The 19020-nt window shown below is 39.6% G+C and overlaps 1 protein-coding gene across 1 annotated transcript in view; it reads left to right on the plus strand.

Annotated features, from left to right (window-relative positions):
• The window catches only part of CRIP2 (cysteine rich protein 2), a 141398-nt gene that overhangs the window by 82181 nt on the left and 40197 nt on the right, over positions 1–19020 (plus strand). Inside the window, exon 3 of the mRNA XM_066608602.1 lies at positions 18710–18767. Coding sequence (XP_066464699.1) covers positions 18710–18767 — 58 coding nt within the window. The remainder of the gene's footprint in view (positions 1–18709; positions 18768–19020) is intronic.

A 19020-nucleotide genomic window follows, 5' to 3' on the forward strand; every position in this document is an offset into this window, starting at 1 on the left:
AGATAGGATATAGATAGATAGGTATGAGCTAGGATAGGATATAGAAAGATAGATACGAGTATATAGATAGACTAGCTGATATACTCGGCTTCGCCCGAGTTAATTTGGTACTGGTGTTTATCTGGTGTTCACACGGAAAATCGTATGAAGTCGTGGTTACTTTAGAGATACCGAGAAAAAAATTTGTTCACCATTTTGCATGGTTCTTTGCGTTACCCAGGAAACACTAGTGGAAGTAACCATACGACGTTTCCGTTATATAAAATGACATCAGGAAGTGAGATAATTAGATTACGCACTTAATATTTGGATGCTAATTCTTTTGCGCTTAGAATTAAATAATCGAGTTGGGACCTATTAGCTTTTCCTATTTATGACATAATCAATGCTCGTGCCAAATTTCAAGTTTCTATGACATCGGGAAGTTGGAGGATTAGATTACGTACATAAAATTTGGACGCTAATTCTTTTAAACTTAGAACTGAATAATCGAGTTTTGACCCATTAACTTTTCCTATTTATGACATAATCAATGCCCGTGCAAGATTTCAAGTTTTTATGACATTGGGAAGTTAGAGAATTAGACTTTGTACGTAAAATTTGGATGCTAATTCTTTTGCGCTTAGAATTGAATAATCGAGTTGGGACCCATTAGCTTTTCCTATTTATGACATAATCAATGCTCGTGCCAAATTTCATGTTTCTATGACATCGGGAAGTGAGAGAATTAGATTACGTACGTATAATTTTGACGCTAATTCTTATGCGCTAGAATTGAATAATTTGAAAAGAAAGACAAAATCTCAGCGCCTCATGTATAAATTAAGAAATCAAATATAGTAAATGGTGACTATCCACTCACCTGGTGCGCAGTGGACCCCTCTGTATAAAGGAGCCACCGGCACCTAAATTCCACGATCACTCTCAAAAAGAAGCCTGGTCCACGATCCTAGATCCTAGGAGAGACGTCCCGGGGTGAAAAGCCCTCACATGGGCTTCGGACATTCAAAATGGCAAATAAGAAAAAGGTACCCCCGCGCTCCGGAACCACGACATATATTATATAATATAAATATATCATATAGGAGTTGATATATTTATATTATATAAATTTATATGGTTTATTTATACATGATCTATGCATTTGCACTAATAGAGGGATTACACAATAATTTAATGATTCATTTTTTCTTTATGGAAATGGTTTTATTACGATATATTTATAATTTAGTTTATATATATTTTTTATACAAGGGGTATTCAATAATAATGTGAATATGGTTTAGAATTTAGAATAGGATTGATATCATATTATCTTGAAAGCTTATGGGAGAATATATGTTTTAATATTCGTGAGATAGATTGATCCGATCATGTGATAGTGCTTGGACAGAGGATCGTAGTATAGGATCCTTTTTTATGAATGAAACTGGTGACAAAATCAACACCACGTGATAGACATGACGTGGCATGTCGCATGATCACTATGTGATTCCAAGATGGCGCGGAGACGCGGTATCCTCCGTGATCGAGTGCTGTGAGTAAACACTAATTTATTTGTATATATAAAGATGTATGTTTGTTATGCTTGAAAAAGACGGCTATGCTCCGTCGAAACGCGTCGCATTAATAGAGTGGAGAATTGAATAATTGAGTTGGGACCCATGAACTTTTCCTATTTATGACATAATAATCAATGCTCGTGCCAAATTTCAAGTGAGAGAATTAGATTACGTACGTAAAATGTGGATGCTAATTGTTTTGCGCTAAAATTAAATAATCGAGTTGGGACCCAATAACTTTTCCTATTTTTGACACAATCAATGCTCGTGCCAAATTTCAAATTTCTATGACATCGGGAAGTGAGAGAATTGGATTACGTACGTAAAATTTGGACGCTAATTCTTTTGTGCTTAGAATTGAATAATCGAGTTGGGACCCATTAGCTTTTCCTATTTATGACATAATCAATGCCCGTGCCAAATTTCAAGTTTCTATGCCACCGGGAAGTGAGAGAATTAAATTCTGTACGTAAAATTTGGACGCTAATTCTTTGGCGCTTAGAATTTAATCATCGAGTTAGGACCCATTAACTTTTCCTATTTTGGACATAATCTATGCTCGTGCCAAAGTTCATGTTTCTACGACATCGGGAAGTTGGAGAATTTTTGGCGAGTCAGTCAGTGAATCAGTGAGTGAGTCAAGGAGGGCTTTCGTCTTTATATATATACTAGCTGATATACCCGGCTTCGCCCGAGTTAATTTAGTACTGGTGTTTATCTGGTGTTCACACGGAAAATCTTCTGAAGTCGTGGTTACTTTAGAGATACTGAGGAAAAACATATGTTCACCATTTTGCATAGTTCTCTGCGTTACCCAAGAAACACCACGTGGAGGTAACCATGCGACGTTTCCTTCATATAAAATAACATCAGGAAGTGAGAGAATTAGATTACGTACATAAAATTTGGACACTAATTCTTTTGCGCTTTGAATTGAATAATCGAGTTGGGACCTATTAACTTTTCATATTTATGACACAATCAATGCTCGTGCCAAATTTCCCGATTCTATGACACCGGAATGTGAGAGATTTAGATTATGTACATAAAATTTGGACGCTAATTCTTTTGCGCATAGAATTGAATAATGGAGTTGGGACCCATTAGCTTTCCCTATTTATGACATAATCAATGCTCGTGCCAAATTTCCCGTTTCTATGACACCGGAAAGTGAGAAAATTACATTCCGCACGTAAAATTTGGACGCTAATTCTTTTGTGCATAGAATTGAATAATCGAGTTGGGACCCATAAGCTTTTCCTACTTATGACATAATCAATGCTCGTGCCAAATTTCCCGTTTCTATGACACCGGAAAGTGAGAAAATTATATTCCACACGTAAAATTTCGACGCCAATTCTTTTGCGCTAGAATTGAATAATCGAGTTGGGACCCATTCGCTTTTCCTATTTATGACATAATCAATGCTCGTGCCAAATTTCCCGTTTCTATGACACCGGAAAGTGAGAAAATTACATTCCGCACATAAAATTTCGACGTCAATTCTTTTGCGCTAGAATTGAGTAATGGAGTTGGGACCTATTAACTTTTCCTATTTATGACATAACCAATGCTCGTGCCAAATTTCATGTTTCTATGACACCAGAAAGTGAGAAAATTAGATTCCGTACGTAAAATTTGGACGCTGATTCTTTTGCGCATAGAATTGAATAATCGAGTTGCGACCCATTCGCTCTTCCTATTTATGACATAATCAATGCTCGTGCCAAATTTCACGTTTCTATGACATTGGGAAGTGAGAGATTTAGATTATGTACGTTAAATTTCGACGCCAATTCTTTTGCGCTAGAATTGAATAATCGAGTTGGCACCCAATTTCTTTTCCTATTTTGGAGATAATCTATGCTCGCGCCAAATTTCATGTTTCTACAACATCGGGAAGTTGAAGAACTTTTGGCGAGTCAGTCAGTCAGTCAGGGCTTTCAGCTTTATATAGATAGACTAGCGTACCCGTCGCGCGTTGCTGCGAAGACAGACATACATGCATTCGTTTTTATATATCTAGATGACGGCAGCAGCGACCACTGAGATTTTGTAGGCCGCTGCTTCCCCCTTGCAGGCTGAATAAAATAGCCGTTGTGTGGAACATCCAATTTATCCGGCTGCTGTGGCTTCTTGGGAAGATAGCCTAGTACATGTTTGCCCACTTCCAACTCCAATGGAGACTGACTGTAAATGGCTGGCGTGCTCTAGTATTTATGGTTTCAAGCTGTACGTGTCATTGCATACAGTCTATCTATCTATCTATCAGGGTTATTGCATACAGTCTATCTATCTATCTATCTATCTATGACATCAGGAAATGAGAGAATTAGATTCCGTACGTAAAATTTGAACGCTAATTCTTTGGCGCTTTGAATTGAATAATCGAGTTGGGACCCATTAGCTTTTCCCATTTATGACATAATCAATGCTCGTGCCAAATTTCAAGTTTCTATGACATTGGGAAGTGAGAGAATTAAATTCCGTACATAAAATTTGGACGCTAATTCTTTTGCGCTTAGAATTGAATAATCGAGTTGGGATGAGACATAAGGCCTTGCCCATAAGCATTCCCCAACCTCCAAGAACTGAACCTACCTACCTGAATGAGATTTTGTAGGCCGCTGCTTCCCCCTTGCGGGCTGAATAAAATAGCCGTTGGGTGGAACATACCATTTATCCGGCTGCTGTGGCTTCTTAGGAAGATATCCTAGTACTTGTTTACCCACTTCCAACTCCAATGGTAATTGGCTGGCGTGCTCTAGTGGTTCCAAGCTGTACATGTCATAATAGAGCCTTAATGACATCACAATGCAGCTTTATAGAACATGTTGGGGCATGTTCAAGGGCGTCCGATGTTGATGACATCAGTGATGACATCACAATAGCAGGTGGCTTACTTATTCGATCTACGTGGGGGGGTCGTAGCTTTCGACGACGCTTGCGCGCGCGCCATTTATCGTAGGATAGTTGTACTATGCCTATAATCTTCCCAGGAGTGTACTCAACAACTTCCCAAAGTTTCATGGCGATCGGATGAATGGTGTAGTAGCGCATAAAGGACAAACAGACAGACACGCACACAGACATACATTCAATTTTATATATATATAGATAGGTATGAGATAGGATATATATATAGATATGAGACAGAGAGATGGATATAGATAGATGGATAGGAGATATGAGATAAGATTGAGATAGATAGCTGAGATAGATACATACATACAAAGAGATAGGAAATACATATTTATGAGGTAGGATATAGATAAATAGATATCTCAGATCTATCTCAGATCTATCTCTCTTAGATCTATCCATCTATCTCAGATCTATCTCAGATCTATCTATCTTAGATCTATCCATCTATTTCATATCTATCCATCCATCTAATATCTATTCATGTATCTAATATCTATTCATGTATCTCAGATCTATCCATCTACCTAAGATCTATCCATCCATCTCATATCTATCCATCCATCTATCTCTCAGATCTATCTATCGAATATCTATCTCATATCTGTCTATCTCATATCTGTCTATCCATCTCATATCTCTCCATCTCATATCTCTCCATCTCAGATCCATCCATCTCAGATCCATCCATCTCAGATCCATCCATCTCAGATCCATCCATCTCAGATCCATCCATCTCAGATCCATCCATCTCAGATCCATCCATCTCAGATCCATCCATCTCATATCTATCTATCCATCCATCCACCTCATATCTATCTAATATCTATCTATCCATCTCATATCTATCCATCTATCTCATATCTATCCATCTATCTCTCTATCTCATATCTATCCATTTATCTCATATCTATCCATTTATCCATCCACCTCATATCTATCTAATATCTATCTATCCATCTCATATCTATCTGTCCATCTCATATCTATCCATCCATCCATCCATCCACCTCATATCTATCTAATATCTATCTATCCATCTCATATCTATCTGTCCATCTCATATCTATCCACCTCATATCTATCTAATATCTATCTACAGTATCTATCCATCTCAGATCTATCCATCTCAGATCTATCCATCTCAGATCTATCCATCTCAGATCTATCCATCTCAGATCTATCCATCTCAGATCTATCCATCTATCTCCTATCCATCTATCTCCTATCCATCTATCTCCTATCCATCTATCTCCTATCCATCTATCTCCTATCCATCTATCCCCTATCCATCTATCCCCTATCCATCTATCCCCTATCCATCTATCCCCTATCCATCTATCCCCTATCCATCTATCCCCTATCCATCTATCCCCTATCCATCTATCCCCTATCCATCTATCTATCTATCTCATATCTATCTATATCTGTCTCATATCTATCTATCTAATATCTCTCTATCTCATATCTCTCTATCTCTCTATCCATCTCATATTTATCTATCTCAGATCTATCTATCTATCTATCTCAGATCTATCTATCTATCTCAGATCTATCTAATATCTATCTATCTGTCTCATATCTATATATATCTGTCTCATATCTATCTATCTAATGTCTATCTATCTATCTCATCTCATATCTATCTCATCTCATATCTATCTCATCTCATATCTATCTCATCTCATATCTATCTCAGATCTATCTATCTCTCTATCCATCTCATATTTATCCATCTCATATTTATCTATCTCAGATCTATCTACTATCTATCTATCTGTCTCATATCTCTCTATCTCTCTATCCATCTCATATTTATCCATCTCATATTTATCCATCTCATATTTATCTATCTCATATTTATCTATCTCAGATCTATCTATCTATCTCAGATCTATCTAATATCTATCTATCTGTCTCATATCTATCTATATCTGTCTCATATCTATCTAATGTCTATCTATCTCATCTCATATCTATCTCATCTCATATCTATCTCATATCTATCTATCTCAGATCTATCTATCTATCTCTCTATCCATCTCATATTTATCTATCTCAGATCTATCTATCTATCTCAGATCTATCTACTATCTATCTATCTGTCTCCTATCTATCTATCTCATATCTCTCTATCTCTCTATCCATCTCATATTTATCCATCTCATATTTATCCATCTCAGATCTATCTATCTCAGATCTATCTAATATCTATCTATATCTGTCTCAAATCTATCTATCTGTCTCAAATCTATCTATCTGTCTCATATCTATCTATATCTGTCTCATATCTATCTATCTAATATCTATCTATCTCATATCTATCTATCTCATATCCATCCATCTCATCTCATATCTATCTATCTCATATCTATCTATCTCATATCCATCCATCTCATCTCATATCTATCTATCTCATATCTATCTATCTCATATCCATCCATCTCATCTCATATCTATCTATCTCATATCTCTCTATCTCTCTATCCATCTCATATTTATCCATCTCATATTTATCCATCTCATATTTATCCATCTCATATTTATCTCTCATATCTATCTATCTCATATCTATCTATCTCATATCTATCTATCTATCTCTCTATCTATCTATCTCTCTATCCATCTCATATCTATCTGTCTCATATATATCTGTCTCATATATATCCATCTATCTATCTCATATCTATCCATCCATCCATCTCATATCTATATAATATCCATCTCATATCTATCCATCTCATATCTATCCATCTCATATCTATCCATCCATCTCATATCTATCTATCTATCCATCCATCCATCCATCCATCCATCCATCTATCTCATATCTTTCCATCCATCTCATATCTATCCATGCATCCATCCATCTATCTCATATCTATCCATCCATCTCATTATCTATCTATCCATCCATCTATCCATCCATCCATCTATCTCATATCTTTCCATCCATCTCATATCTATCCATGCATCCATCCATCCATCCATCTCATATCTATATAATATCTATCTCATATCTATCCATCTCTCATATCTATCTCATATCTATCTCACATCTCATCTCTAATATCTATCTATCTCTCATATCTATCTATCTCATATCTCATATCTATCCATCCATCTATCACATATGTATATAATTATCTATCTATCTATCCATCTCATATCTATCTATCCATCTCATATCTATCTATCCATCTCATATCTATCCATCCATCTCATATCTATATAATAGCTATCTGATATATATCTATCTCTCATATCTATCTCATATCTATCTATCTCTCATATCTATCTCATATCTATCTATCTCTCATATCTATCTCATATCTATCTATCTCTCATATCTATCTCATATCTATCTATCTCTCATATCTATCTCATATCTATCTCATATCTATCTATCTCTCATATCTATCTATCTCTCATATCTATCTCATATCTATCTCATATCTATCTCATATCTATCTATCTCTCATATCTATCTCATATCTATCTCATATCTATCTCTCAAATCTATCTCATATCTATCTATCTATCTCTCAAATCTATCTCATATCTATCTATCTATCTATCTATCTATCTATCTATCTATCTATCTATCTATCTCTCATATCTATCTCATATCCATCTATCTCTCATATCTATCTCATATCTATCTCATATCTATCTATCTCTCATATCTATCTATCTCTCATATCTATCTATCTCTCATATCTATCTATCTCTCATATCTATCTCATATCTATCTATCTCTCTCATATCTATCTATCTCTCTCATATCTATCTAGATATGCGATCGATAGATAGATATCTCATATCTAGGGAGACAGATATGAGATTGATAGAAGATGGATAGATAGCAGATAGATAGTTAAAAAGGAGATAGCTATGAGATAGACCACTAACCACAATGTTAATTAATTAATTTTGGCACTGTACTTAAAAAGAGACATTTTCTGTAGAAATAAACAATTGTTCTAGTTAGGTCCGGTTGTCTGTAAATATGCCTTCTTTCTGTCTAGTCAACCTCCATATTCATATCACACTGGAATACATGCCATAGTAAACTGATATCCAGAACCGTACTTACACTTCAATACATTTTCGTCAAACTTCAATCTAAGTGCTTTATGTTCTTAGTTCAATACGCCAAAAACATTTTGTGGTTCCTGCACATAAGATCTCCCAGACAAATCGGAAGACATATCCAGGCAGGAGATGATTTGCTTTGTGAGTGAAGTCACAGGTTGCCAAAAACAAGTAAAAGAGGAGAATGCTTTCTAAATGTATAATCCAATCTATAACCTCTATGTGGGGTACGTTTTAGTTATATTTGTTTGCTATTAAACCTTATAAACCTTGTTATGAAACTAGATATGTAATACATTCTGAAGGAGCGGCCGTGAGTGTCAAAGACGTGTAACGGAGAACTCCGGTTTTTGACAGAATTTCTCTTCTCATGAAAGATGCTTTATCCTGTGACTAGGGCTGGGCAATAAGTCGAATTAATACAGAATCACAGAATTTAATAGAGATACATACCGGTGTGTGTATGTTTTAACATTGGAGGTGCAGCACTACATATGAAAGCAGTAACTTACTGGGATGCAGCAGAATTTGCAGCTGTCCACAGCACTAACTACTGATTTTGATGTAAAATTGCAGGCTGAGTTAAACCATTTTCATTCTGTATCAAATTCCACACAGAGACGTGCAGAATTTACCCTGACTTGTGGCTTGGAATGCAGAAAATTCCGCCCGTCTGAAAGAGCCCTTAAAGGAAAAAAAAAGCATTGAAAAGTAAATAAAGTTAACATAAAACAATAATTTAAAGAAAAAAAAGTTAAGGAAAATAAATGTTCATTTGTAATAGCTAGTACTATAAAAATATTACATTCATTATCTTGTGCAGTGTTAATGGCAAAAGAAATATTAAATACTATGCTAGAGCGGCTATTCTTCTTTCATCAATCTCCAAAAAAACACGATAAAAAGCAATCAAAAAGTTTGACTGGTAGCCCAAAATGGTACCAATGGAAATTACAACTCATCTTGCAAAACAATCAAGACCTCACACCGCCAGCAGAATAAAAGTGACATGTAATTTATACAGTATACTGAACACTGTAAGAAAACAACAACAAAAACAATGTCAGAATTTCTGGGTTTCCCCATTCTTCCTGCCCCCGAAAAAAACTAATTTAATAAAGGTTTTGCCTCTTTCACACAGGCTACAAAATCAACGCTACATAACGCATGTATGTGAAGCCCATGGTTTCCAAAGGGTTCATTCCGGCTGTAAAACATCTCTCATGTGAAAGAACGCATTGGAAACCATGGGCTTCACATACATGCTTTTTGTAGGGATGATTTTGTAGCCCGTGTGAAAGAGGTCTTAAAGAATGCATTAATGTATCCCAAAGTGGTGCCATTAAAAAGTACATCTCATCCCGCAAAAAACAAGGCCATATAAAGCTTTTCTTTTTCAGTTCATTTATCAAAAAAATAAATAGAGATTAACCCCTTAGTGACGACGCTATCTCCCTCCATACAGCGCGGGCGTCAGCTGTTTATTACAGCTGACACCCGCGGGCAATAGCCGCGCTCGGCCGTTCGGCCGATTGCGGCTATTAACCCTATTAACCCTTTAAATGCAAATGTCAATTCTGACAGCGGCATTTAAATCCCCCGAACGCTGTTAGGGGGTCCCGCACGGCCCCCCCGCGGTAAGATCGGGGGAGTCGTGCAGGTGTCATGGCAGCCGGGGGCCTAATGAAAGGCCCCAGGGCTGCCTTAACAGGCTGCCTATCAAGCCATCCCCGTGGAGTGGCTTCATAGGCTGCCTGTGAAATAGCAGTATGATGTAATGCTATAGCATTACGTCATAATGCAGGAGCGATCAAAGCATCGCATGTTAAAGTCCCCCAGGGGGACTTCAAAGTAAAAGTAAAAAAAACCAATAACATTTTTTTTAATAGTAAAAAAAAAAAAAAAAAAGGTATAAAAGTTTAAATCACCCCCCTTTTGCCATATCTATTATTAAAAAAGCTAAAGCAAAAAATAAAAATATGTTTTTGGTATCGCTGTGTCCGTAAAAGTTCGATCTATCAAAGTAGCGCAATATTTTTCCTGCACGGTGAAAGTCGTCCGAAAAAAAAATAAAGAATGCCAGAAATACACTTTTTTAGTTACCCTGTCTCCCAGAAAAAAAGCAATAAAAAGCGATCAAAAAATCGTATATATTCCAAATTGATACTATCGGAAACTACAGAACATCCTGCAAAAAATGAGCCCTTTCTCAACTACGTCGACGAAAAAATAAAAAAGTTATTGCGCGCACAATATGACCGCAGAAAATAATTGAAAAAAATTAAATATCTTTAAAAAAAATGCAAGTACTACAGCAAACAAATACTATATAAGTTTGGTATCGTAGTAATCGTACTGACCCATAGAATAAAAATATCAGGTCGTTTTTGTTGCAGTTTGTGCGCCGTAAAAACAGGACGCACCGAAAGATGGTGGAATGTCGTTTGTTTTTCCATTTCTCTCCGCTTAGAATTTTTTAAAAGTTTTTCAGTAAATTATATGGTACAATAAATAGTGCCATTGAAAAATACAACTCATCCCGCAAAAACCAAGCCCTCATACAGCGACGTCGATGGATAAATAAAGGAACTACGATTTTTTTAAAAGGGAGTAGGAAAAAACAAAAATGGAAAAAAGCAAAAAAGCTCCGTCACTAAGGGGTTAAAATCAAAAATTATCCATAAACTTAAAAAAAATTTGGATTGTAAATTTTGGCAAAACTGCCCAGAGCTACCTCTGACTATGAAGCCTGGTCAGGGTAAGGTATCTAATACCATCACTACGCTTCTGTTGTCTTACGACTGGGTTTTCACAGGGCATTCTAGCGTAGTACTGTGCCATATGCAGGTTCCTGTTACTTGCCATGACTTTGCATCAAGCACATAAAGTGTGTGGTTTTGCCATGCGATTGGTGATCATTTAGTACAGAACTGCCCTTCACACACTGTGGAAAACCAGCATAATGGTGTCCATGCATGCTGCAATTGTACCACTGTAGTTGTGTGCAGTCACAGCTAAGTGCTTGGTGGCGCCTGGACTTGCTGTTAAATCCCAGTGCTGCCAGGAAACTCAGCAGTGCCCTGGTTTGATATTGAAGCTCTCTCTGATTGAAGGGAATGGGAGACCGCTACAATATCCAACTGGATCAGTGCGCTATAGACGGTGTTCTGAGCATTTCGGCAGCCCGCAGTATTGGCTCATCATCTGATTAGCGGGTGTCCCGAAAGACGGACCTCCACATATGTATTGATGGACTATCCTGAAATAGGTCTTTTATTTCTTTCACCAAGAAAACCCCATAAAATTTACATGGAACTCCCAGTCTAATTTAGTTTTGGCGCCATTCTATTCTCCTATTCCCGTAACTCTAGGTTTGTCTGTCTTTTAATGTCTAGAGATAGAAAAATTCACCCACCTTGTAAAACTGAACGATACCATGTTCTTATAACTACTACAACCTAGGGAGCCAATAAATGGAAATTCGTTGCTCCACCTACTCTACAAATGATTACATTTGTTAGTACAGGTTATAAATACGGTCTGCCACAACAAGCAACCTAATTTTTACCGTAGTTAATTGGAATATCTGGGCGATCTCTGTTGTTCCCCTTATATTGGCACCTTCATGTTTAACCCCTTAACGACGGCCCCATCGGGAAACTACGTTCTCAGAAAGTGGGCTTTAATCCTAGAGGACGTAGTTTTATGCATCCTCTTGGGATTAATTCCCACTTGCCTGAGGACGTGACAGCTCCATGCTGTCGGTGCCCGCAGGTAGCCGACACCATGGAGCTGTCATCCCAGGATGCAGGAAGTCACCCCCGGCATTGCAATCGGCGCTATCCAATGGATAGCGCCGATTGCAATAAAGTAAATAAAAGTGTCAAAAAAGTTAGATATTCAGCTGCCCTGATGGATCAGATCCATCAGGGCAGCTGAAAATACTCACCCGGCTTGTCCGCGGTGTCCCCCGAAGATGGGGTCCTCCCGGACCCGCCGCCGACCTTCTGCGCATGCGCGCCGGACAATGACATCAGACGCATGCGCAGAAGCCCGGGAGCCCGCAAAATCTCCTGAAGGTAGCCGAAAACCAGGAGGTGTTACCGGGGACAGCTGTGAGTTTTTTAAAAAGTGTCAGTTTCACCTTCCCTCATGGATCGAATCCATGAGGGGAGGTGAAAATACTCACCTAAGTCCTGCCAGATGTCCCGGGACCCGAAGTCCCCGTCTGCGCATGCGCGCCCGATGTCAATCATCGGGCGCGTGCACAGAGGGGCTCGAGCCCCAGGAAATTTAAAATCCCTCTGCTCCTGGCTGCCATGTGTAGCCAGGAGCAGAGAGATTTCACCTGGGACATGATTACTGTTATCCAATGGATAGCAATGATCATGTAAAGTAAAAAAACGTGTAAAAAGTTAAAAAAAAAAGTTTAAAAAGCTTGCGTTTCATCTCCCCCCACAGATCATATCCGTGAGGGAGGATGAAACGACATACCTAAGGCCTGCGGATTTATCCGCGGACCTTGCCCCAGCTTCTGCGCATGCGCCCGTCGCCACAATGGCAGGCGCATGCGCAAAAGCCGTGGATTGCCAGGATAATTTAAAATCTCCCTGCTCCTGGCTACAAAACTTAGCCGAGAGTCTGGAGATTTCACGGAGAGTCGCGGTGAGCGGTTCCTCGTCACGTGTTTGCCGTGGATAATGGCGATCACGTAAAAGTAAAAAAAAGATGAAGGTTCATCTCCCCTCACCGATGCGATCGGTGAGAGGAGATGAAACTTTTTACTGGAGGCCTCCGTATTTGCACCCCGACGCGATCTTCCTCCGTGAACCTTCCCGGATTCTGCACATGCGACCGCCGGCAAAACACTGGACACATGCGCAGGAGTCGGGGAGCCCAGGAAATTTAAAATCTCCCTGCTCCCAGCGACCAACGGTCGCCGAGAGCCTGGAGCAGTGACGGGTGGCCTCGTTGAGCGGTCCCCGGTCATGTGAAAAAAAGGTAGCGATCTACCTTAGGCCGGTCTCACATGACCGGATAGGAATTACGGATTCCGCATGCTTCTGATCCGCGGTAATACGCAGATCAATCGCATTGGATTACACAATTCCGCTCACATTAGTGGGTCGGAATTGTGTAATCCACTCGCAGAAAAGAGAACGCAGCAGGTTCTATTTTACTGCGGATATCTGCAACGTAGAGCCCATTGTGCTCCATGGTCGCGGATATACCCGCTGCCCATACGCAACTACGTTGTGTACGGGCTGCAGGTACCCGCGTCATCGCTAAGCGACGGTGCGGGAAATGCAAACAAAAAAAAGGTGTACTGCGCATGACCGCCTGTGTGAGTAGGCAGTTATGCGCAGTACATTACGTGGCCGTACGCAGGGTCACAGCCGGGCTCACAGCTGGGATCCTCATCAAGCTTACGAAGACTCACAGTGCACCCCATTTTGGGGTGCAAGTCTTCATTCCTATGTGTGCTGTACAAAAAAAACCTGTTTTTAAATTGATACAACTGCCAAAAAAATGAAAATTGTATTTTTTTTTCCTACTGCTTTGCTGAGATTTATTCAAAAATTGTAGGATAAAAATACACATTACACCCCTAGATGAATTCGGTAAGGGGTCTAGTTTTCAAAATGGGGTCATTTGTGAGGGTTCTCTGTCGTTTTGGCCGCTCAAGGGCTCTACAAGTGGGCAATGGGGCCTAAATCACCTTCATGCTAAATTTCTGTTCTGAAAGCCACCGACTACTCCTTTCATTTTGGGCCCCGTTTTGCATCCACACATAAGATTAGGGCCACAATAGTTATGTCTCTGAGCACGGGACAAACAGGGAGATCCATTTTGGGGGGCAAGTCTTCATTCATGTGTGTGCTGTACAAAAAAAGCAGTTTTCAAAACGACAGAATTGCCAAGAAAAACGAAAATCAATTTTTTTTCCTTTTGCTTTGCTTGAATTCATTCAAAAACTGGGGGGTCAAAATGGGCAGTACACCCCTAGATAAATTCATTAAGGGGTGTAGTTTTCAAAATGGGGTCACTTGGGGGGTTCTCTTTGGTTTTGGCCGCTCAAGAGCTCTACAAATGTGCTATGGGGCCTAAAAGGACTTCAAGCAAAATCTATGTTCTGAAAATCACGACTACTCCTTTCATTTTGGGCCCCATTGTGCATCCACACATAAGATTAGGGCCACAATGGGTATGTTTCTGAACACGGGAGAAACGGGGGTATCCATTTTGGGGTGTAAATCCTCATTTTCATGGGCACTATAGGAAAAAAATGTCTTTAAAATGACATATTTGCAAAAATATGAAATTTTATTTTTCTCCTCTAAATTGAATTAATTCCTGAAAAAAACTGGTGGGGTCAAAATACTCATGACACCCCTCAGTGAATACATTAAGGGGTGTAGTTTTTAAAATGGGGTCATTTGGGGGGTATCTATTATTCTGACACTCATGAGCCTTTGCAAACTTGGCTTGGTGCAGGAAAACAAAGTTCCTCAAAATGCTGAAAAGTAATGTTAAATTTGTACGTCCTATAAATGGTTAAAAAAAGTGTGCATTCAGAATAAAGTAAACAGATGGAAATATTTATCTTATCAAAAAGTTGTACAGTATGTTTGGACATATTTGAGATATTACAGTTGAAAATGTGAAAAAAATGACAATTTTTTTCAAATTTTTTTTCAATATTGGTACTTTTAATAAATATACACAAATTATATCGGTCTCTTTTTACAACCAAAATGAAGTACAACATGTGTGTCGAAAAAACATTTGTCAGAATCACTTGGATATGTAAAGCCTTTACGGAGTTATGCTACGTTGAACGACGCATGTCAGATTTCCAAAATTTGGCTCCGTCTCTAAGGCGCAAACAGGCTTCGTCACTAAGGGGTTAATACGATGTACTATCCTCAACACTTTTTTACTCTGCTGAGAATGTGTGTCTTTGTTCTAAAAACCTATTGTGGTTAAAAAATAATTACTACGGTAATTATCCTATGATTGTTGCTTGGTTGCCTGTGCCCAGACATGTCTGGTATTTATTCTATAGGGCCATTTCTTCCCTTTTTATGCACTATAATTATTCATGGCCTTATTGAGTGAACATAAGACAGTCACAAGACATACATACCTGCTGCATTTTTTGTGGCAGTCGTGAACACTGCAGCTCAGAAATCCACTGCAATGCAACACCGGGATCTTTCACTGTGTAATATGTGTTGCACCAAAAGTCGCTGTGCAGCCCAAGACTAAGGCTGCATTGAGACGAACATATGTCGGCTCGGTTTTCACGCCGAGCTGATATACGTTGTCCTCGTGTGAAGGGGGGGGGGAATGGAAGAGCCAGGAGCAGGAACTGAGCTCCCGCCCGCTCTCTGCCTCCTCTCCGCCCTCTGCACTATTTGCGGGGCGGTGGTGGGGCTAATTCTCACACGAGGACAACGTATATCAGCTCGGCGTGAAAACCGAGCCGATCTACGTTCGTCTGAATGCAGCCTAAAAGAAGCAAAGCTAGTAGCATCCCTATCACATATCCCACATCTTAGTCCACTCCTCCTTAGGGCTCAATCAGTTGGACGTTTTTATGTGCGCATGTTACTTGCATTTGCGATCCGCGTCTATTAAGAATCATTGCTTTTTAATGGCAGCGGTCACATGTCCGATATTTACCTGTGCACAGAAATGCGCAGTGGTAAATTTAGGGCAGCGGATTTAAATACACAAGTAACTGCGGCATCCCTCTTTTGGACGTGAAACCCCTGGATGCTGTCACATCCAGGGGTTTCACTTTGTGCTCAATGGGACTGGCGACAGCAATGCCGACCCCCATTGAGAACATACAGTGAAGATCGCGATCTTCTGGCACAGCTGAGGCATAGTAATGGATTGTCGGCAAGCCGTGCAGTGATTTTCGGGGGAAGGGCTTTAAATATCAGCCTTCCCTGAAAATCATCCCTAAAATGTGTAAAAAAATTTAAAAAATATATACTCACCTCTCCGCAGCTGCCAGGGCTCAGGCGCATCCAGCCGAGTCTTTTCCCTGCACTGCTCTGAAGTGCTTTCAGCAGGCGGGGATTTAAAATGGCAGCTATTGAATGACAGCTGAGAGCTGCCTCTAATTGGTCACAGTGCTCAAAGGGAGCCCTTTCAGCAGGCGGGGATTTTAAATCGCCGTCTGCTGAAAGCTTTTCAGAGCAGTGCCGAGAGAAGACCCGGCTGGATCCGCCTGAGCACCTGCGGAGAGGTGAGTGTGTGTGTGTGTATATGTATATGTATATGTATATATATATATATATATATATATATATATATATATATATATATATATATATATATATATATATATATATATATATATATATATCATTTTTTTTTTTTTACACATTTTAGGGATGATTTTTAGGCCGCCTGCAGACTGGAAGGCTGCATAGATGGGATCTCGCACGGCAAACGAACCGCGGCACGCTCTATAAACGTCACTCTCCCGCCGCCGGCTCCGGTCTGCGCATGCGCCGGCTGCCGGCACATAAAAGAGCCGGCGCGCGGGTGAGTACGCGCTGTTCTCTGCAGGCGCTCGGGTCGGGTCCCGCGGCGAGAATTCTCGCTGCCAGATCCGACCCGGCCGTCTGCAGGCGGCCTTAGGGTAGGGCTTATATTTAAAGCGCCAGCTCCATTTGAATTCAATGGGATAGCATTGCGGTCCTCTGCCACAATGATGCCACAGTGTCCAGTGACAAGGGGACCTCCCGCGGAGATGAAGAAATCCTCTGCCAGAGCTGAGCCGCCAGCCCCATTGACCAAAGGTGAAACCCCTGGATGTGACAGCATCCAGGGATTGCACATCCAAAGAATCCCCTGCTGCAGCTGTCACAGCCGCAGCAGGGGATAGCAGGCAGCGCACTTTATGTGTGCTTAAACACCGCCAAGTGCGTTTTTTTTTTTTCAACGGGACACCTGCTTCTGTCACACACATTTTTTTTTACGCATGCATCTTTGCATACATAAATTTGCACATGAAAACGCCCGTCCGACTGAGCCCTAATAAAGACCTTTCCAACTTCACTCTTTCTGAATCATAGCTAACTCAGAAAACTGAACTCTCTTGAAGGAGACTCCACACTTGACAACGCCTGCTGTTACCCATATAGTATTCGGAGAGCAAGAATTCCTACATGCTTGACATCATCCATTACATTCATACAGACTTATTGTGTTCAGATACATTCGCAAAACTGGGTTTCTTGTGTTTCCAGCATTTACTAACCAACCTAATCCTGATATTTTCTTCTGTTACTACCATAAACACATTAGATGGATCCCAGGACCTCCGTGCGCCTACACAAAACCTGCTGTACATTTCTGGCATAACTTACGCCAGCCTCTGGCGTAAGTTATACATACCGTAAATCTGTTGGTTTTCACAAAAGTGGTGAGGCCGCTGCAAAAAGTCACCATTTTTTTGTACAAGTCTCCAGTTGTTCAAAAATTTGCTATTTCTTTTACACAAGAAACTGCCGTAAAAAGCTTTATGACTGTCCCCCCATGCATACCACCGTATTTTATAAAAGTTGGATCATGGTACAGAACAAGCACTTGCACCTTTTGTGTCAACCCTATTTCCTTGTAGTGTTAGCTCTTGTGCTCTCACCCCTTTCAAATGGTTTATTAGTTTAATACTATATGTAAATGTCTGGTTTTCTCTGTACATATAACTTTTGGTTTTTAACGTGCTGTGGAATATAATATAAAATTATTACTATAAAGATACGTGCAGATAGGCTATTTTTATGTCCGATTTTAGGACCCAAAAATCGGTCAGAAATGGCACCCATTCATTTGAATGGGTGCATGCACGCTGCCTTTTTTTGCTGATAGTCTGAGTGTAAAAAATGCTCAGCATATCCTATTGTTTAAATTTTCGGATGAGAATAGCACATGACAATGTACTGTGTTCCGGACATTGGACAGCACACAGACGGGATGTCCAAGGGCTGTCTGATGCAAGTTGCGCCCGAGAACCTCAGGTGCAACTTTTAAATTGCTTGTATGCATGTACCCTCATTATTATTTCCCAGATAATAATGCGTTTTCCAATTCTCTTCATATTATTTCAGCATGATGGAAAACCATACTGCCACAAGCCTTGTTATGCTTCATTGTATGGACCAAAAGGTGAGGGTTTTTTTAAATGGCATGATCATGTACGGTATCTGTTAAGATTAAACATTCTGTGAGTTATTTTATTAGGGCCATTGGTACCCAGGCCAGTTGGAATGCCAAACAGTGTTAATAATACTTTTGTGACCAGGTATATTAATATTGATCATTCCTAATTGATTATGGGTTTTGTTATAAAGGCTTTATACTGTTTTATTCTCTTTTTTTCAATTGTATGCTCATTTAATATATACTGTATTTTTCACAA

Source organism: Eleutherodactylus coqui, chromosome 6 (assembly GCF_035609145.1).
Source record: "Eleutherodactylus coqui strain aEleCoq1 chromosome 6, aEleCoq1.hap1, whole genome shotgun sequence".
NCBI classification, from domain to species: Eukaryota; Metazoa; Chordata; class Amphibia; order Anura; family Eleutherodactylidae; genus Eleutherodactylus; species Eleutherodactylus coqui.